This window comes from Athene noctua, chromosome 12 (assembly GCF_965140245.1).
Source record: "Athene noctua chromosome 12, bAthNoc1.hap1.1, whole genome shotgun sequence".
Taxonomy (NCBI): domain Eukaryota; kingdom Metazoa; phylum Chordata; class Aves; order Strigiformes; family Strigidae; genus Athene; species Athene noctua.
The window spans coordinates 10,780,831-10,803,194 of NC_134048.1; the positions used below are offsets into that span (position 1 = coordinate 10,780,831).

The following is a 22,364-nucleotide window of genomic DNA, read 5'->3' on the forward strand; positions in this document are numbered from 1 at the left end:
TTTCTCTAATAACTTTCAAAAAAGAAATAAATTGAGACATTTGGAATATTAAAAGTAATCCTAGAGAAAAGTGACTAACAGAAAAGTACATGCATAGTAAGCAAAAGTCATGTAGTAGGCAAAAATTTTCGTAAGACTGAGAAACGTACATATGTAGCTATCTATAATGTTATTTAAATATTGTAAAATAATAAAAAATTTAATACAACCCTCATTTCAAAAGGCTTTGGACTGTTTATATATGATTTGTTCCATCTGACAAGAAAGTTCTGACAGAAGAGAAGTGACATAAGGAATCAAGCTTAAGCAGCCAGTAAAAATACACATTTCTGTGACTGATGCAAAAGTTCTAATGAGCATCAGTGTTTTACAATGCACATAAAGTTCTTTCACTTTAATTCTAAAAAGTATACAACTTCTAAATATATATAAATGTAAGCAGTTTAATATAAATGTTTTATATATATTCGATAAAATATCTCCTTTTGTGAGGCAGCGGTAATCAAGATGTAGTATTAGATCTGATTCTACTATCATTCTAGTAATGCACTGAATGACACTTGTATTCTGTTAGCATGTTAATGCAAAAATTAGGTGGTGGCAAAAATAATCTCCAGGACTCATTAAAAAAGTTAAAGGATGAAATTTTCAATGTGTTATTCATAATCACAGAAAGTAAAATACTATGATGTAGTTGAATTGCCTAATAATATTCTTCCCATTCTTTACATGTGTTACTGAGATGTGTACAAACTACAGTGACTATTGACAAAAGCATTGGATAGGTGATATTTCCTCCTTGGCTGTTCAGTGAAATTAATGTGTGACCTTATTGTTTACAAGCTTTTCAACCAACTTAAGGCATTCTTTTGACATCTAATAGGCTCTGGACTTAAAGAGGTTCACAGTGAAAATGTAACCTTCTATTACTGGAAAAAGAATATGTTTGTCCAGAAATTACTTCACTTGGAAGAAAAGTATTCTCTCCTTCAGCCAATCACTTTCACAATAGTTCAAGAGGCTATGGTCTTGTATGAAACAGCTGGCAGAAAAAGAAGATGGAGATTTCACAAGTTCCAGTAAAATGGTGCTCAATGTATTCTTTAAGTTCCAGCTACTGAATCACCATTTCTTAAGACTGAAAAACTAGTATCGTCATGAAACCTATTTTTCACGTCTCAAAAAGTGAAATTCAAATTACTCTTTTAAAGATCTTTCATCCTGGCTCCCCACCTCTCCATCTCTTTTCCACTGAGGCACTTCCACTGGTGTTGTTAGGAGAAAGAGGATGCTAGAAGCTCTTCAAGCACAATACATTTTTCCCTTAATGGTGTAAACTCAAGTACCAGCTCTGAGTGAGCCTCTATTTAACATAATATAGCTAACTGATTTACCTTACACAAGCAGAATATACTCTTTGAATCAGTGACATATCATGCAGTGGTATCCTGAATTCTAGTTTTGGGAGACATGGTCACAGTGGAGAGGTTGAGGCTTAAGAAAATCACTTTGAGGACACAGAATGGAAGTTAAAGGCTTTGGCAATAAGATGGAATATTTCCAAGGGAGTGGGAAAATGAGTGATGCCTTTCATTTCTATATAACATTGAAGATAATTTAAGTGATAAGTTATAAATAATAATAGAAAATTCAGATTATGAACTCACAAGAGATTTTGTTATCTTCATAGTGATTACACTTTTGCAGAGCATCTAATCCCAGGTCTCTTCAAATCCAGTTAAAACCACTGTACACACCATCAAATGGTTTCTTTTTTCTTTGATATGTACCTCATTTTCAAGAGCAATGAAAAAGTGTGTATGAATGCACAGAATAAGATGAGGCCCTCTAAAGCCATATGGAAGGTTTGAAATTTTTGTTTACTGTTTTACTAATTAGATGACTCAACTGTGCTTTGTTAACAGCTTCAGAAGTTGTGAGTCACTCCTGCACAGGACATGTGTTTACTCATAGAGTTGGGCTATATATTTAGAATCAAGGTTAACTATGTTCAGTTTGAAGCTTGATTACCATGGGAAGGCTTAAACTATGCTTCAGACGCTCAGAATGCATTTTTCAGGAACCTCAAATACTGCACTATATGCAAAACCTTCACAATATCCCTAAGAACTACAGAAGATTCTAAGTCATTGAACAAAACAAGCTCAAGTCAGGAGCTGATTGGACTGCTGAGGATAAACCCATCCATCGTAAAGAAATGTTAACCATGTCTCTGGACTATAACATCTATCTCATGAACCGGGACTAATTACTATAGGGATATCTGTAGAACACTGTCATGGTTCAACCCCAGCTGAAACCAGGACAAAAGTTCCAGTAAAAAACCACAGGAATTTATTAATGACTTCCTAGTTTTACTGTAAGGTAACCATAGCATCCAAGCAGTTACTGATCAGCAAAATAGCAACTGAGTACCACACCTAGACACTCTGGAACACAGCCTCAGGCAAATGATCCACATATAGCTATGAAAGCACCAGTCAACACCAACTACTGTAATTTTACTGTTTACAACTACTGCGATTTGCTAATGATGCTAGACTAACGTAAACTCTCAAAATTAGTAACAATAAATATTTTGATTTAAACTCCCAGGGAGCTCATTATTGCTGGAATTGTGATTGGATTACAAATAGAGAACAAAATAAGAAATACACATTTATTTAAACAGCAGGAAATAAGCCTATTTATCATAGAAAACTATATATTAACTATTTTCCTTTCTGACCTGCCAGCATTTAAGCACAAGGCTTATTTGAATTGCATTTTGGTGCTTTAAATTAATTCCATCTTGTTTGGTAATGCACTAGTTCTTCCTGCACGTCTTCTGTAAGTGTGTGCTATAATTACTAAAATGGAGAAGACTTTCCCTACGGTTTTGAATGAAAGGAGTTTAGATGTCTGTATAGAGTACACTATTATTACTAAAAAAAGTCATGTAGACTCATCATCCTGGCTGCATCCTATGAAGTATTTTGATTGAAAAACCACAACAGATACACCCGTAAGAATTTTGTGCTGCTGCTTTTGTAAGAGTAGAGACCAAAAGGGAGAACAGTGAGCTGTCCTGTGATTACCCAGCTGTAGTTTGTGCTGCTATGAAGGATTTACTCAGAGCTGTGCAGTGTCATGGCAGTTCTCCGCATGCCAATTAACAGCTCAAAGCTGCTCATATCCTCCCTACCTCCCTACTGTTGTATTAAATCAATTTTCCTAGGAACTTCTATGGCTTTTTACAGTTGTCTTTACATCCATGTGGTGCCTACAGAGTGGAAAAAAGACCAAAATCAGCCCTTTCAGTTTTTACAGAGTTAAGTATAGCATCTAGTCCTTCTTTACTTACAGAATTATGTGTAGGGGTCCAGTATTGGACTCTCTTTTCATTTAGAGTAGAAACATTTAGGTTTAACTAAATTTTTATTACACACACATACGAAAACCGTATTTTCCCTAAACTCTGAGTTAGCTTGGATACGAGTTCAACAACTTCCATTTGGGCCTCAATCACAAAGACATAAGTTTATCATATATTTTTAAATAATGTTCTCATAAAACTGAATTTTAAAACCTAATTAATGTAATACTGTCAGGTTTATTTTCTGTCACTTTAAATATAAGGACTCTCTGGAAGTAATGAATTTCCTGAGATGGTCCAACATTCCACTTAAGGAGGACAGTCATACTCAATTTTGATAACAGTACACAGGAGAGATCAACTGATAGCTTTTACTGATAGCATAAACCAAGTCTAATTCTGTTCAATACTGAAGTAATGTTGATAATCTACTTGAGATGATCTAATGGGCATGTGACCCAACCATAAAAGCAAATTTCATTTAGGAAGATTCTGGCCTGCCTGATCAAACCCATTCTTGTCCTTAGTTCTGTATTAAACAACCTTTCCACTACAAAATCCTTCTCAAAGGGATAGAAGACATCTACAATTATTCTAAGTTAAAAAGACCATGTGATATCCTTTAGTTTTAAAGAGGGGATGTGTGCACTGCAAGGGCAATAGTCTTAAATCTGTAGCTGCACCTATTTCCCGTTAATGAATCTCAGCACCAAGTACAACCAACCTGCCCTGATCAAGCCCTGTCTCTTTTCACTGTGGCATCCCAGGGCTCATCTCTATTCCCCACATGAATACAACCTAGTCCAAAAGGCAATGGCATATCCATTTATCTAACGGACTTACTTTTTCCACCATTCTTTGTTGCTTTTCAATACGTTTAAACTCAAGCTCTAGATATAGTTGTTTACTAGGAGAGGTCACCAAACATCGAGGTGAATTTTCCTCCTTAAATTTGACTCTTTCACAGCACTATCTGATCCTTTGTTTTGTTCAGGATTGTGTATTTGAAAAGAGAACAGTGTCTTTATTATTTAGCCTATTTTTGATCACCTCTAGTTCTAGGATCCAGATAGTTCCCACAGAAAATTATGCTATTACCTAAATGACTTCACTGTTTATTTTTTCCCTTAATGTCTAACATGATTTCCTCTTTTTCAGCTTCAGTGTTACTCTCCGCAATTCCTCCTCCTTGCTTTTTGTAAATTATTATCCTCTCATAGAGTTAATAGGTGTCCTCTAGTGTGATTCAGAACGTTTTTGCATTCATTTTGAAAGTTCTATTTTCCAGGCATAAATAACTGTAAATGTAGTTATTTGTCCATGTTTATGGATGGGTACAACAGATGCTATTTCCTAGCAATGTCTGACTAAGTGACTAGGCCCACATATGAAGGAGACAAACATCTAAATAACATAATTTATATCAATAGTTATTCATAAGAGGTGCAAATGTGCCAATGCATAACATAGTGCTGCGTGTTTCTTTTAAAGGAAAATCCGATTAATTTTAGCCACAATGCTATTTTTTAAATAATGAGCATATTCAATCACTATCATTTTTCCCCATGGGTCACCTACTCCATATTTTTGTATTCTTGTTAATGAGAAAGAATTCCTTCTTTGTTTAACAGCAAAATGTTCAGAGCTGCTCACTTAATTTCAGATATGGCCTTAATGGGTTATGTGACAAATAATAATTTTCATTCCCATACTGTTTATGGAGTATATGTGGTTTTTAATTTTCCTTTTGAAATGATACCTCAAAAGAAGATATAAAAAAAGGAAAGGGAGATCTTAATATTAATCTAGCAATTACTCCATGCATTCTGAAAGAGTGATTCAAAATTTAGCACCTCTAACTGTTTCAGTATCTTTATGCTCCACCTCTTAACCTGGCTTTCCAATGAACATAGAGTACAGCTCCAACAATGTGTATTTGTAACGAGATCTCTCCAGGAGCTTGCTCCTGGCTTTGTGGTGCCTCATGGGCCTCACCAGGATATTTCTACCAGGCAATGAAACTGTTCACCACACTAATAGGAAGTTTGCAAACTTGGGATAGAGATAGATCATGGCATTTATTTCAAAAAGGGGGAAATTTTTCAGTATATGTACCTTTTTGTCACTGAATTCTGCATGCATAAACAAAAGGAAGGAGAAACAAATAAACTGACTGAAGAAACTCTACCATCTACCTTTTCTTCCATAGGTGAGAGAGAAATTTGTTCCCTTTTCTGATTCTGTTCATGCACAGAATTCTGTTTCCTGTAGGTGTATATATTTGAAAAACTGCACTACAGAAGGAAAGGTCGTACAGGGATAAGCAGAGAGTTTTCTGCAATATGCCCCTTTCCGTACAAGAAAGTAACTGTACCATGCAATGCTTTACTTCATCTACTGTTTCGCAGAAGGCATAGAAAGGACAGACAGTTTTGGATAATTAGAAGAGTGCTATAGTGTAATCAGTGGTACACAGACTTACATTGTGCCTAACAGTGCAAAATTTATCAATATAACATGTATGTATGAGGGTGTCTGGTCTCTTAAATGCTCCAATAGCTACTTCACAGCTAATACAGAATGAATGAGTTTTAGACCTAGTTCTATATATCTAAAAATGATGCTATATTGGTAGCTTTCTTAACTTTCTCTTTTGATAAAAACTATGTTCTTATTGAAATATTTATTAAGAAGCCATCACTGATGTCGGGAAGAATAGTGAAACTCCTACTCTTCTTTAAAATTTCCAGCGACAGATCATGCTATAATTGAAGGCTATTGAACTTCCAACTCCAAAACCCGTGCTATATTGCATATATTGATTTAGATTTCTCACTGGATATTTTTACATATGGAACATTTTGGAATACATTTCCCCATTATACCAAGTGTCTAAATCAAATGTGTCAAAACTGAGTCATCTGGAGGTTCTTAGCTCATATTTAGACATCTCAGCAAGAAGGTTTCGCAGAGGTGAATTTCAAAAATTCGAGCAAACCTGTTATTATAAATCGGTACCAGAATTGAAAACGTTGGCCTAGATGTTTGCCTCTAGTTTTTGAAATTTGTTTTTGACTTTTGAATAAAGTGTTACTCAACAGTCAAAAGAGTAAAACTGGTTTTTACTGTATTTGATTTTAAACATTGATTTACTGCTCACAATTTCATCAGATGGGATTTTTTAAAAGTCCTGATACTTTTAGTTCTAGTATTCAAAGCTGATAAATATAACAGATAAAATAAATTTACTCTGCTGAACTGACACCGTGAAACTATAATGCATGGAGCAACAAGAAAATTGTAATCTTCTAGGTTCTTGGCTACAGGCAGGAGCATGCATTGCAATTCAAAAAAGGAGGGATGCAAAGATTTAAACTTCTCTAACCCTTGGTTAAAGAAACTACTCCAATCCTGCCTTCCCTTCACCCCGTATTTCCTGTGCTTCACTCATTTTTGCTTTTAATGGATAGTGATACAAATGGCTATTGAAGTTTGTGAAGACACTCATTTCCTCCTATAGAAGCAGTTACATTAGACAGTCTTTCTGTCAGGAGTCAGTTTTAACTGGCTGGATGATCCTTTCATGAGGTAGGCAGACCTGTTCTCCCAGTACACCCTTGAAGTATTGCTTCAGAAACATATATAAAAATATATATACACATCACACTCTATACTGATGTGCTTAGTTCTGTAAATTGCAATCCAGAGAATGAGAGAAAATCCTTCCCCTGCATCTCCCTTCGTTTGCTCTTCTAGTAAATGTTAAGCAAAGCATAATAGCTACAAAACTCATATAAGAAATCATCATATGCTCAGATTCTTCTTGTAGACATGTACCAGACTCTACAGAGTTTCATTTATTTATTGCCTTCTCTGCTATGTTTATTTACTGTGATACAGTAGCTGGCTGAACTGTACAGTTGCATTAATCAAAGATCAAGGAGCATTTGTTTCTACACTAGTCCAAGGGTTACAAGTAAGCAAAGTAAGGCAAAAAGAACTGGTAGATAAAAAATAAAAACAGTACAGACCAACCCATTTTTAAACATGTTAGTTAATACTTTATAAATGGAATTTTTTCTTTAGACATTCCTTGAAGTCAGTGAAGTCAAACCATTGAAGAAGTTGGCTCACAATTCAAGAACTGTTGCAAGATGGTAGCTTCAAACCACAGAATAAGCTTACTCTTAATTACCTTCCATTTCATCTGCAGGAGATGGTATAAGAACTCTTAAGGTAATACCCTGTTCTTCTTATAATGCAGTTCCTCTGAGAGCTATTATATATGAAAACAGGTTGAACTATACTTTGTGGGGTGGGTTGCTTTGTTTTATTTTACCTGAGGAGTCCAAAAAAAAAGAAAAAGACAAGACATCTGAAGGAAGTAAAACCAACCTTTCCATGCACGGGAAACAACAGATTAGGGCTTGTATATTTAGACCTTTCATGTTTGTTAATGACGAACTTTTAAGACCCAGTTTTGGGATTGTGTAACAGTAGAAATAATCAAAGAGTAAATGTAGGGATGCTGATGAAGACTAGGCTTTGTAACAAAGTTTTTATAAAGATGTAATTGCCATGTGGTTTTATACCCTTTTTACGGATTCAGCACCAAGAGCAGAATAAAGACATTTTTACCAAGCTGTGAAAGCAAAATGTTATAGAAACAAATCCTGACGTACCAAAGTAGAAAAACAATCTTATAAACTTCTCTGAGACTTTTATGACTAAGGTTGACGCTTTCACTTTGAAAATCAAATCCTGTTATGAAGGTCATCATAGATAGGTGTGCTGTTTAGGCCTGATTCAAAACTTGTCATTTGTCAGGTCACAGATCATATTTTATTATCTTTTAGTCTTCATATATTTGAAGTTTTAATATGTATTCAGAGGTCTTCTTGAATTGCGAACCATTTTCTTCTTCTTTTGTGTATAAGTGAGAAAACCGAGTGTGTGAAAGGCAGAGAAGGCATGGCATTTTTTTTTTTTAAATGGATTACACATCAGCATTATTTTATGTGTATATAGAAAGAGAATTAAAACAAGTATATAATGAAAAAATAACATTGTTTTAACTGATTTTTATCTAACATGTAACCTTGAAAATGATAATACAACACACCTCCCAGTCCTGGTCTCAAGCGGTTATCATAACCATCCAGCAGACGATCCAATATTCTGGTAAATACTGTGGTGTTGTCTTTAAGTTCATCTTGTGATGAGGTTTGTCCGTAGCTGAAATACAGAACAGTTAACACTGAAAAACAGTAATCCACCACTAACCTTACGAAACAGTAATTACAAAATCCGCTTAATCTTGCTTATACTGGTTTATGATCGCAAAGTCTCCTCCATAAAACAAGACTGTAGTGCTTTATAGGGTGCTTTCACTTAAATATTTTCTTTTTGAATTGTACATTTTTTTGGTAATATCATAGAAAATCAGTGCCTCTCTATAAACAGTGAGCAAACAGAATGTCAGTTCCTTAATGTTTATCTCATTAATCATTAGTGGTTATAATGGTCTAATATGTGTGTTTCTCAGTAAAAGCTTCATTTGTCAGCAAAAGATAATATGTTTAATTCATAATCGTTACAAACGGTTTGCATACAAAGGAAGATACAGTAATTTAGAACACTGACACAAGTACTGAAAATAAATGTTAAAGATAAAACACAAAATACAGAGATGTCTTCTTTATCAATATAGAATGAAATCAAGTGAATATGCATTTTCATAGATCAATATATAATTTTGCTTTATTTTAGATTTCCCATTTTCCTTTACCAAGTAGATTTGGAGGAATACCTCCAACATTTCCTTACAAAAGTGTAACAAAACCATCTGTTGATATGGAAATCTCTCACATCTATAAAGCTTCGCTTGTAGATCCCTAACACGTATCTCTAACTCAGCCAAAGGTCCTGCAATTTTACTTGAACAAGGATAAAATTAAGCTCTTTGAACTCAACTACCAAAATCTTACTTCCATCAATACAAATCAGAATGAAATCCTTGGGCTTAGTGCCTGCTGTAGATGACATCAGAATCAACCTTTTTCTTAAATCTGAAACCTTTACCAAATACACTGTCATAGATGATTCCCTTACTCATAGATTACAGTTGTCTTAAAGCCAAACCCAGTATCATTTTTTCATTCATTGCTGGGAAGACTTCCATTATAAACATGTGTAGTCATCATGACTAAAAGCAAAACCAATGGTTTCCAAAACATCATTTTGTCACACACATTGCTACTGAACTGAATAAACAGTGCCGTGCCAAAAACTTTTGTTAGGATCAGGTCTAGTCACAGAAGTGATTCTTCCACTGGGCAGCTGGTTATATGCGTGTCTCAGCGTTCTGCCAGTTGTTCCTGCTCTAACCAGCACAGCCCGTTTTATGAGGAATATACTGTTACATGAAATGATCTGGTTCTGTTAAAATACCTGCAAAATTATTTTCTGTAAGCTGTATCAGTCAAACATCCTTCATGTATCCCACACATATATTCCACTTGTATCAGATCAGAGAGAAGGAGAAAAGATACCCTCAATATAGGTACTCTGGAAATGCTTGGCAAGTTATTTTGCCTTACACGTTTGAATACATAACACTACAAATGTAAATGAGTCTCAGAACTGACACTCATAGATGCTTTACTAACTTTCATTTTATTTCAATAGGATGTGACTTTGTAGAGACCAATTTTCAGGGTTTTTTAATGCATATAAATCACCGTTTCTAATAAAGAAGACAAATTCGCTAACAGTTTTTAAAAAATACTATAAATTTCCTCTAGCCATATCATTTCACTTCATAAAAAAATAGGTTGATTTATATTTATTTTTCATACTTACAGTTGAATTTTAAGTCACAGACATTAATATTCTTTTCTTTTATGCTTCCTATATGTTACCAAAGAACAAGTTCTCCTGCTGTCTCCAGTGAGCACTATCTTTCAAAGGATCATTCCTCATACGCCTTAGGTAGAATTGCAACACAGGACGTTTCACTGGATTAAATCTTATATTAACACTCATTGTCAGTAAACAAGCTGCTGTACATACGTCTCTCAAGGATAGCAGAAGGTCATGAGGATTAAGGTGGCAAAAGGATATAAAAACACTTCAGAAATTTTAGTGGTAAATAAATGAGTATGTTTGCAGAAGAGGCATCAGAACGACGGACTAGTGGCAGTGCAGTCAGAAAGGATGCAATCCAACACACTGCTTCCATTCTGGGTGTCGCATTTGTCAGTACCCTTACCTGTTCTTCCCACCATTTTATCAGAGGTAAAAAGGACCGTTAGAGCTGGTTTTAACTGACATAAGGTCACAACAGGAAGAATCTGAACATTTGTATACATAAGAAGTATATTGTAAGTCCAGAGGGATTGTGATTTTGCATTCAAAGCACACATATTAAAATAGTCCTAATGCTGGTTTTTTTATGACAAGAAGAATGATATGGAAAGACTGGGTCTATTTCACAGACACTCTATCTAATTCAGCGATTGTTTCCTATCATTAAGGATTAACAGCACTTCAGAAGAAAAGGCAAGGAAAGTTACTATGCCAAAATGGTTTTAGAAACAGGTATATTTCATATAAGGTGTGTACATTTTGAGGAAAAAGTGTCTGTATGCAATTGTGTTTTCATGTTAAACCACGGTATAATAAAAAACTGTGCACTAACTCCATCTACAGGTCATTATAATAGTGACAGACCATATAATTTTTAAACACTAGTCCAATGCATTTTTATTCCCACTTTAAAAATGCACATGTATATATTATAGATATAATAAATATAAGTACATATATATGTACACATAGCTATATAATAAACATGTATTCATAAAATTCTCTAGCTAGGCCAGATGAAGTACTTCATGAATACTTCAAATCTCACCTTTCTTATTATCAAAATAAAGGTATTGCTTCTAAAATGTCATGTTTATTCAATACAGCAAGTGTTACATGAATCACCCACTTCTATTCTTTTTCTTTTTTTTTTAAGAGGAAATGCTTGTACAGATGAACCTTTGCCCTTTGCCCACTCCACTCTATTTAAAATCTTCAAGGTAGCCAGCAGATAAGTTTATCTAGAGCTGCGGATGCATAAAGGGGACACTGTGGAGATCAAGGCACAAAAACATCTTTTAGGGATCACTATTGACAATATAAAATTTCTACTGCTTTTTGGTCATTAAGTAGCATTATTGATAAGACATTAATAATTATTTTTAAAATACAGAAATACATTTGTGAGTCTTCTTGAACACCTTTGCTGAATTTTGAATTGCAGAGAGTACTTCAAGGATACTCCAAACTGCTTTAATAGTCTTTAGTTAACCTACTAGTTGTTAGATGAGGTGTTGTATGATTACAAATTGTTCTTAATGCTAATCCTATTTTTAGTTTATGATTTCAACATATATTCAATAAACATTTAGTGCAGCACGGTCTTTCAACTATAAACTGTTAAGGGGTTTGACCTTACAAATTCTTCTTCATCCAAGCAGTCTCCCTTCACCAAGAATGTCTACTTTGGATTTGCAAAAGCAGCTACTAAGTTAGGAGACAATCCTGACCAATAAAGAAGTGAAAGTTTTGCCTCTGCTTCCAGGGACAATACAGTTACTAAATAGCACTTAAATGAGATTTAAAAAAAACTTCATTACACTTTTTTTTTTTCCTCTAAAGAAACCTGTATTTCTGAGCAGTCATTACATCAGAGTAGAAAGGATTGCACAGGTGTTTAAGAGGTAGTTCAGTTTCAATTTGTTTCAGAAAGCTTTTGCTTTTTTTTCCTTCATAATATTGACGAAAAAAAGATGTTATGCAAACAAATTGCAGTTTTCTTTCAGCCTTCCCTTAGCTAGATTTAGCTGGGATTTGAACAGGGATTAACTTCCCCCAATACACTGAGTAGTAGTGCAGCCCATGCAGTACTTGTCTTATGCTGCTATATTAAATTAAAGGTTCCTAAAATATGTTGGTGCATTAAAAAATATCTCCCCACCTTCTTTCAGTCAATGCATTCAGAAGGAGGCTCCAGGCCCAGAGGCAGTCACAAAGCACCAGGACTCTCTTCATGGTGGGCTCTGAAACTGGAAGGAAAATAATTGTCAACATCCTCTACATTAGAACAGGTATTTTGTAAACTTTTGCAGAATAATTTTATGTCAGGCAATGACCTCACAATGCTCCTGTCATTCAGAATAAGGGAGCACGGCCTTGGCTGTTTTCCTGTTTACCTTCTACTTTTAGACACAGAGGCTTAGGGTGGGATTTACGTTGCAGTAAGGGTGTATTCCTGTTTGCATTATTCTTGAACTTTAGCAAAACCAATTATGAGTTAAAGCTGCTGTCCCCCAATTCTGTGGCAATTCTTACTCAGTTTCCTCCTGTGTTGAAAAAGGCACCTCCATAACACTTCCAGAGAACCAAGTGTAACCGGTTTTTGTCTGACTTGAACCAGCCCGAATCCTCCCAAACCCCTTGGAAGGTGTCAGTGTGAGGCAGTGTGATTGGGGAGAGCGGTGCTTCTCCCACAGCCACTGCCTTGCTTTGATGTAATGGAAGCAACTTTCTTCTACAGATACTACTATTCTCTTCTTCCCTGAAATATTAGCATCAGAGGAGTAAAATGATCAGATTCAGACTCTGTGATCTGCTGCTACATATGCACGCTAATATTTTTGTTGGGCTAAAGGGGACGATTCATAATCAAACCATGTGCTGACAACCTACACACCATCTCCTAAATCTCTACCAGTCTCTGACTGCTGCTAGGAAATGTTTTTGCATTAGCATCCTTCTCCTCTCCAAATGTCTCCTGTCCTCTCTCCAGACTTCTCCAAGTTACTCTCGGTTTACCTTTGAGTAAAAAGTAACACAGCTCAGGTTTCTTTTGCTTTCTAACAAACCATAAAATACAAAGTTAGCTGATATTTGTAGAATCGGTGTTCCAGATTCAACTGCCCAGGAGATGCTGCAGGTCCCTTTACATATATAGATATGTAAAGTATATAGATACTGTGTGCTGGAATCCAGTCGATTTTTAATATTCATTACATTAAACAAGAGCAATGAAATATGAAGCCTATATTTTTCCCCCAGTTAGTGGAGTTTTTAAATGCCAGAGAAAATGAAGCACTGTACATAGAAATGTTGTTGTACCTTTAAGTAAAGCTACCCCATTTCACTGCACACTCTCAGGGACAATTTAAATCAATAAAATATCATTACAAAGCGGTATGTAAGCAATGAGATATAATTAATGCGTTTATAGCCGAATGATGGGCAGATAAGCGTTGAGTGGGGCTGAGCTAATCTAACTGGATAGGAAGGAGCTGGATGTGACAGGAAAGCGTGGATGAAGATCTTCAGGGACCAGGCTGCATCTTAACTTGCCCTGTGATCAGCCCCCTTACAAAGGGAAAGGCAACATCTGTGGCTTCAAAAATCGCCTTCTCCCGGTCCTGCCAACTTCTGCCTTTGCAAAAGACTCCTCGGGATAAAGGACAGAAAGTGAATTATTCTGAACTATCTTGATCTGTTGAGCTCCACACTCGACACCCCACCACCACCAGCACCCCCCGCTTCATTAAACCCATACAGGCACTATAAATCCTGGAGAAGGAAAGTTTCTTGCAGCTGGAAAAAGCAAATGTTAACAAAGACTTGCAAGGAGCGTTAAACACCAGCAGCCCCCAGCCCCTGGCCTCCCCCAGCCCGCACCGCCTGTGAAACCAGCTGTGGTTTTTCCATTCAAAATGGGAGAAAGAGCCACGCTTCTGGGAGAATTTCAGCAGCGCCCACTGGAAAAAAAAAAAAAAAAAAAAAAAAAAAAAAGGGGAAAAAAAAAAGGAGGAAAAAAGAGGGCATTTTGATGCATTTTTGACTCCAGGTGAGAGATTTGCCTATCTATGAGGTGCAAATCGAGACTTGTTTTCCTCCCGGCATTTCAACTTTGTATTTCCCCCTCACCCTGAGAAAGCCACCCCTCCCACCGCCTCCCTCGGAAAAGAAAAAAAAAAAAAAACCAACAACAAAAAAAAAACATCCAAAAAAACAAACACCACACCAAAAAACCTTTTCCAAGCGACCGGTGAAAATCAGTCCACGCTAAAAAAAAAATAATATATAAGATAAATTACAATGTCCATCGATCGCTGCGGATTTTCAAGCTGGAGGGATCGGAAAAAATCTCACGGACCCGGCGGTACCTGCGGAGAGAGGGGAGAGGAGCCGCCTGCGCGCCTGGACGCGGTGCCCGCAGCCGGGAGCGCCCGGAGGGGTGCGGGGGTGCGGGTGTGTGTGCGGGTGTGTGGGGGTGTGTGTGCGGTGTGCGTGTGCGAGCGCAGAGCCGCCCTTACCGGGAGCCCCTCGGGCGCGGGTCCGCGGCGCCGCTGACCGGCTCTGCCCGCCCGCCCGCGCGGAGGCTGCGCGGCTCCGGCTCCGCCGCTCACTCCGCCTCGGCCATCGCCGCCGCCGCCGCTCCGCTCCGCTCCGCTCCTCCGGGTTTAGCACCCAAATTTCTCTTCCCAATATTCCGACCGCCGCTATACAACAAAAGCTTTCTCTTTACCAAGACAGTAGTAATACGTCCCAGGGTAAACCGGATGTGAAATAGGCTGTGACTTCATGCCAGAGAGATTTTATTTTAGAAAGGAAGGTGGTACCAAGCTCTCATCTAGAGACCAATCCGCCCATTTTTTATATGCAGCACAATTTAACTTCCAGTGCTCTCGCCCTAATCCCTTTCTCTCTGGCTGCAGACTCAAATCCTTCTACAATCTGCAGCATTATTATTATTTGGGGGGGAGGCTGTACGTCTGCGGGGAGGCTGGGGGGAGTCTTTAGGCACTTGGCAGTTTACAAAACAGTCTATTTTAAGGGTCGTACATTAAAAATACAACCGATCTGCGCTAGCGTTCAACCTTCGATCAAATATTTAATCGCGGTATAAATATGAATGAAGGCTAAATGGAAATGTGGAGGATGCAGCACTACGCGCGGGTGCCTATAGACTGTTATACCTATAGAGACCAGGCGGTAGCCTACGATGTAGCCAGCCGGGGACAGAGGTGCTGTGCCATCCCAATTAAACCCAGGTAACACGCATTTGGGGCGAGACCCGTGGGAAGCCGGCTCCCGGACCCGGGGGCTCTCCCACCCGTTCACACGCCTGTTATCGGTAGGTGCCACGTTTGCCCGGCGCGGCCCCAGGGCTCTGCCGAGGGCTGTACTCGGGGGCTGCCAGCCCCCCTGCCCCCCTCTGCCGGGGGCCGAGCGGCGGCACTGCCCCGGCTCCCCGGGGGCCCGAGGACGGGACAGCCCCCCCGCCCCGCCGGAGCCCGGGTCAGTGCCCGCGGCCGCAGAGGGGCTCCGGCCGCCCCCCCGGGGCAGGCGGGGTGCCCCGGCCCTGGCCCGCCTGCGGTCGCCGAGGGCCACGGTTCTGTTTGAAGTTAACGTCAGTTTAACCCCCAGCCAGCGACCGTCCTCAGGTGTGAGCAAACTGGGCGAGCTCGGCGGGTGCGGGTACTTGTGCGGAGGAACAAGGAGAAAGTTGGCTGCATCAGGTAGGGAGCGGTGGCGGGTGTGCGGGCGAGGGACACGCAGCCGCTGCCCTGCCCGGCGCAGGTTATCGTGCCTTTAGCTCAGGGCACCTTTCGCCAGCTCCAAGCCTCCTGCAGGAATGTCAGACGCTGCTAACCGCCACAAACACAGCATGGCCAGCTCTCTTAGCTCTCTTTAGTGTAAAGATAAAATGAACTCCTCAGTCAACAGTATCTGTTACTTATAAAGCACTACCAGCATCCATGGGGTGGAAAAAATCCTTATATCCTATGCTCCTACTGATTTCAAACACTGTCCACTTGCCCTCTTCCCCTCCCAATGCCATTGCTGAACCAATTTCTGTTCACTCCTACAATGCTGCTCCAAGCGAAGTCAAAATCCATATATTTTGTCAGAGATAACCAGAATTGGTATCCTATGTTACAGTTAAACTATCTGTTGCATGCTTTACCTAGATTTTTAAGCCAAATATTGCACATTCTGCACATTCTCACAAAATACATGATCTATTTGTCTTTGTAACAGCATGAGAAGGATTTGATGTGACCCAACAAACCAATGACATTCATAGCTAGGGCTGGCAATAACTTCCAAGGTGGCAGTCATTTTGGATAAGTGCCTGACTTTAACAGTCTAAACGCTGCAATGATTTCCCTAAGCACAAGGAAAATAGAAATTTTGTTTATCAAAGTCCCCTAGTTCACCAAGTTCACCCAGTCATTATGATCAACATTAGCCACAGGTTATTTTAAAGACTTGCAGTGGAGTTTTTGCTTAGTTTGCTGACATTTCCAACGTAGTCCATCTCATTTTGATTCCAGGTTGTTAGCAGTGCGCAGAAAAGTAGGGAACAGAAAAACCTACTGAATTCCCAAGGAAATTATAAGCAGTGACTTTTCAAATCACTAGCTCATAGACACACTTAGCGGCAAGAAGTATTTTCTGAATATGCAATGTTTTCACCTTCATTTGCTCTTAGCTAACATAATTTACTATGTTTTTATTCTTGCACTGAAGCATGGGAGAATTTTGCTTAAGCAACAAGTAAGTTGAGGTCCTCAGCTGAGTTTACAAAAACAGCACGAGGGATTTTTATCAAAGTACATGGACATTGTGGGGCTGTAAAACCATGGAGATTCCTTGCCCTGTCACTAGGACATTAATTATATTATCTACAGTGACCTTAAACTATTTTTTCTAGATGAATAATATATGTTTGCCAAAAAAAAAAAAAGTGTTCAGCATAGCTCCAGTATTCCATTTTCCATTTAATTTCTCATGAACAAAGAAATTTTAAGTACATTTGCTCTGTGTGTGTGATAGGTAGCTCGACAGACAGATGGGCTGAGAAGTGACTGATTGAATGGCTAGAGGTTCATGTACCTCTGTGCACTAAAATCCGAGCAAGCTGGCAGCTGAAGTAGTTTCAGAGCCTGTGAGAAGAAATCTTGCATCTTACAGTTTTCTTCTTGACTTATTTTAATTATCATATAAACAACGTCAACCGTTTTTATTTTAGACAAAGTGTCAAGGGTTACAAAGGATGGTCTTTGCCTCCATGGACACAATTGCTGCATGCCAAAGGATGATATGTTTTTCTGAGTTCTCCCTGGGTGAAGACATTGACCTAAAACTGGAAGTTGCTCATTCTCTCTCTAATTCTTATCTGCTCAGAAAGTAGGACAAAACTATTTTTCTTCCATGGCTGAGATTCCTGTCCATCAGTGCTCACACATAACCCAGATTTTTTCTTTTCTGTTCAAAGGCTGTTATCACAGTTATCATGTCATTCCGTAGTAAACGCTAAAAATATTTGGATGTAATCAAACAAATAGGCTGTTTTGTGGTGGATTGTGGTAACAAAGTAACTGGTTTTTAAGTGGGAAAAAAACCTATAAAAGAAAATATAGTTTGTTGTTACCAGTAGAAATGTTCTTTGGATGAACAAGTGCTGAGTGGGAGATACATGTCTTGCAATTCTTACTTTTTCCTTTTCCCATCCAAATTCCACTGACCTAATCCAAACACTACTAAGGGTAATGCGTTTATTAAATAAATCATCTGTGGTTTTCAGGCACCTAACTTAAGAGGATATCTTTGAAGATCTCAAGCTATATATAGGAGTGTGTATATTACGAGTGAGTCTTAGGGTCATATGATCTCATTCTTGAATGAATTGTTCAAGTGAGAAAGGAAAGATACATTTGAACTTCTGTTTCCAAGTAACTCAATATTAGGTGATGTGCATCTCACTGTAAGGCTTTACAGTCACATTTGGAAAAGGAAGATGTCAAGAAGACCTATGGTTTTTTTCAAATCAGATTTATGACTCCATAGTTTTCAAAAAGAAGCTATGTCATTCATGTTACAAGGTAGTGTGGAGCTAAATCCTTTAAAAACAATATTATTAAATCTGAACAGTCAGCCAAAACGAACTTGGTGCAGCTACCATGTGCAACGCTTTGAACCTTAGTGCAAGTGATTAGTTGCAATGAAGTTAAACCAATTTAATCCTATTTTGGTAAAATATATTTATCAAATGATAGATTAAAATTGACATAGAGAAAGATTATTAATGTAGAACTATTTTTGCTTTTGAATTTCTAGTAAGCACTTTTTGAAAGCTGGCCTTTTCCTTAAGTGCCTGCATCCCCTTTCTGCATATATATACATAACACGTATACAGAGTATTTAATAGGTCACCAGGGAAGAATACTTTTTTTAGTGTTGTGTTTTCATCATGTTGGTTTTTTTGTGTGTAAGATATACATATATTTTATTTTAGTTTAGGAGCATATATAAAACAACTGAAATTCCACAGCAGAATGCTTTGTCACAATGTGCCCTGAATAGCCAAGGGATTTGAATAAAGCAAATGAAACTCAGAGATTTACTGGCATACAGCAGATCAGATAAAGAATTAAAACAGAAAGACCATCTGCTCCAATGCTTTGAACTGTGTTATTTACAAGTCCTGCTCATGTGGTTAAACGGAAATATTTTGTTAAATATATGACTTCAATTTGATTTCTAATGTAATGTGTTTCAGAAATATATTAAAGAATAGCTATTGACCCTTTGGTACACATAATGAAATTCAGTTGCTTAACTTCTTTTTTTTCCCTTAATTTACAGCCACAGTCAAGAAAGCAGGACATATAACTGTCAGCTAGTGTTTTTATAAAAGTCAAGTGATGATATAAAAAAAAAGTTCACTCTCATAATGCCTCTTAATTTTACAGTAAGGTTCTATTCATTGCCTCTTTCCTCTTCAAAAATTTGGTAGAAAGAAAAGAACTTCCAGGTAAATACAAATCTTCATGAAAACAAGTTGCACAGTTTTCAAAGAGTCAATCTGAGATACAATGCCCATTAAAGACATATAAACGTTCTTTCTAGATCTGTGTTGAAAATTGAAAGTGGCACTTTGAACCAGTTATCTATTAAAAATGAAATAAGGATGTAAAATAGCTGATGCCCAGAAACTTAGAGATGATGACTGTCTCTTCAAAGTCTCAAAATACAGTATTTAAAACAGAAACCGTAATTACTTACAAGTTTTTCAGACTTTCTAATCCACAGAGACAATTTATTATGGCTTGCCACACTGTTGCCAAACATCACCACAAAATTCAAGCCATAAAGCCAGAAAAGGAGGATTCTTACCTAGATAATAATAGGACTTCTTGTCTGATGCCAGAAAGGAAGAATGGGATAATGATCTCTTTTCTGAAAAAAAACCCGCCACTGTGGAATTAATGAAAACCACCAAAAAGAACAATCAGGAGCCTGGGGGGATTACAAAAACCTGGTAAATCCAGTGGTGATCACTGACGAGATCGTTTTCAGGAGGCTCTTCCTGCAACAGCTGTATTTATCTACAGTGGAATAGAAATGCCACATGTGTTTATCTCCTATGCTCTAACTCACTGCTTCTGATGAGGTGAAATCTTGACTGGAAATCTACAACCTCATGGAGCCTTCACAGTACATTTAGTATAAATTCACACAGCCTCTACAACTAGGAAGCTCTCCCCACAAAAAGGGAGGAGTGTACTCTTATCATCCTGGTGTGGATGTCATTCAGTTAGACATCAAAAATATGGAAATAATTTTGTGGCTTACTGTCCTTCCTGCTCTGCATTTGGAAGGAAAGATTTGTTTGGGACTCAGACCTTAGAATTATGACTTGCAGTTTGATATACCCAATGATAGCTCATATTCCTACAGACCAATGAGCTAACCTGCATTTTCATATTCTTTTAAGCAATGGTATTGATACGTAATAATGACTTTTCCTAAAATCAGGTAGGATAAAAATCTATGTAAGTGAAGTTCGAGGTTATTCAAAGTTCCTGAAGGTTGATACTTTTTTCCTTTTAAAAATTTATCTCATAATAGAGTGCTTAGTGCATCAGTGAGCCCTTGTAACTTATTTGTGGATAAAGGAATTAAGTGATTACAAAAAGAAAGCGAGCAAAGTAAAATAAATATTTACAGATGTAAGAAACAATAAAATACATTTGAGAAAATTAAGAAAAAGAAATTACCAGGGAAAAATTCAGTTTGCCATTGTTCTACTCTAAATACTGGCCTTTGATGGAACTAAAAAAATATAGAGTCGAATATCTCAGCCTGAATCAGAGAGATGCTTAAAATATGTTTAAATCCATCCCTACTCAGCCAAACACTTAAGAATCTACTTAATGCCATGGGTCATAAATATTGTTAAACTTAAGTGTGTCACACTAGGTTGAATTTTGCTGCTTTGGAAGCCAAATACCCTGCTGACTTCTTAGGTGACCTTAGACACATTTAATTTCTCTCCCTGTCCTGGTGCCTTTATCTAGAATGAGAACATTGCAACCTGTGAAGTTCAATTAGACAAAATTCCTGTAGATTTCTGAGTGCAGTGCTAAACTGAAGCTTTCCTGCAAATACTGTTTAGAAGCCACAGAAGTTTGTAAAGCAAAGGTAACCCACACGTTAGCTTGTTGGGCACTCGTTCCCACAGGCATTTAGAAGCACACAGTGTTTGATTCACCCATTTCTCCTACTCCACTGCCTTCCTCACTTAGAGATTGTGACAAGGAGGGTCTTCAGATGATTTTATCTTCCAGTTGGACACATCATATGCTTCCTGACTGCTGATGTTATTGCTCAATTGCAGTACACTGTCAGAGCGCTCTTGCATGCGTTGTCTTGTTCTAGAGTTTGAAGTCTGCTATAAAAACAGCAGAGTAAACATTTAAGTCATATTCAGATTTTCAAATTTAATTTTTATGTGACCTACTTAGTGCTAAAAATCCAAGTGTAGTCAGGCATAGTAAATATAGATGAGGAATACACTGGGACAATCATTAACAAAGTGATGTTGTAATGGTATGGTTTTATGCTTAGCTTTTGTAGTCATCTCTTTTAAGGGCCTTATCCAAAAGTTACGAACACAACTCTTCTGCATTTTCCTTCATTTAAATTTTTTGTTTGGTTTTATACCTACTGAAAATTACACAGACAAAACCTGTGTAATTTTCCCGGAACTGCTGTGCTGATGCCATTGAAGGTCCGGGGGTTGTGGTAGACCTATACAGGCAATATAAGAGCAGGGGAGGTTGTCCACAAGCTTTCCTCTGGCTCAAGGCTCCTAGTTTCTATGCCTTTGACTCAAGGTGGGTTCTTCCTGATTTATTCTGTGGTTTATGTTGCTTGCTGTTACTGTTTTAGATTAAAACCTGATTTATATCTTTTGAATTTCCTTGCAGAGCCTCCAGTGTTAGCCAGGCAGAACTGAAATTTTAATGTTGGCTAGAGAGCTGCTTGATCAACTTTTAATTATTTCTTGCTCATTGTAACATACTGATTCAACTACATTTCCTGTTCCATCTATTTCATTCATAGAAATATACCTCACAATTGTTATATTTATATGCCAGTCTTTGCAACATGAAATCTGCATTTACAATATTTTGCAAATGTGATTATATTATATTAGGATTTTTTTTTTTTTCATTCAAAAGCAGTTGAAATAATCAGCTGGGCTCTAGAGGCAAGACCACAAATAATTAAAAATTGCTCTTTTCTGGACATTATCAATAACTGTAACTGTTAGTTAGAATCAAAACTGTGTTATAATCTAAATCTGTGCTTTATTCCAAGGGAGAGCTATAACAGTACCATTTCTGAAGGTCTCTATTAATCCAAGATGATCAAAGTGATATTTTAACCAATAGTTTTTAACATTGAATAGCATAAGCAGTTTTGTAGGTGTAAGGATTGGCTCCCCAGCACACGGGATCTGGCATAGCTGTGCTGAGTTCAGCTGGGTTGCTGAAGCAGCTGCGGATCTGGTCCCTGCCTACTACCCTGTTTAAACAAACTAACCAATTGGTATAAACAG

General features: G+C 37.7%; 1 protein-coding gene across 4 annotated transcripts in view; it reads right to left on the reverse strand.

The window, feature by feature from the left end:
- GABRA1 (gamma-aminobutyric acid type A receptor subunit alpha1) overlaps positions 1-19,660 on the reverse strand; it is a 48,188-nt gene extending 28,528 nt beyond the window's left edge. Inside the window, exons 1-3 of one of the 4 annotated variants that reach the window (XM_074916441.1) lie at positions 19,634-19,660; positions 12,405-12,492; positions 8,499-8,611 (exon numbers count right to left, since the gene is read on the reverse strand). In XM_074916441.1, coding sequence (XP_074772542.1) covers positions 8,499-8,611; positions 12,405-12,478 — 187 coding nt within the window. In that variant the 5' untranslated portion in view covers positions 12,479-12,492; positions 19,634-19,660. Of the gene's footprint in view, positions 1-8,498; positions 8,612-12,404; positions 12,493-14,544; positions 14,724-14,763; positions 15,086-19,633 lie in introns of those variants that run through there. The other 3 variants (XM_074916440.1, XM_074916442.1, XM_074916443.1) reach the window with 3 other exon arrangements.
- Between the last annotated feature and the right edge of the window lie 2,704 nt (positions 19,661-22,364).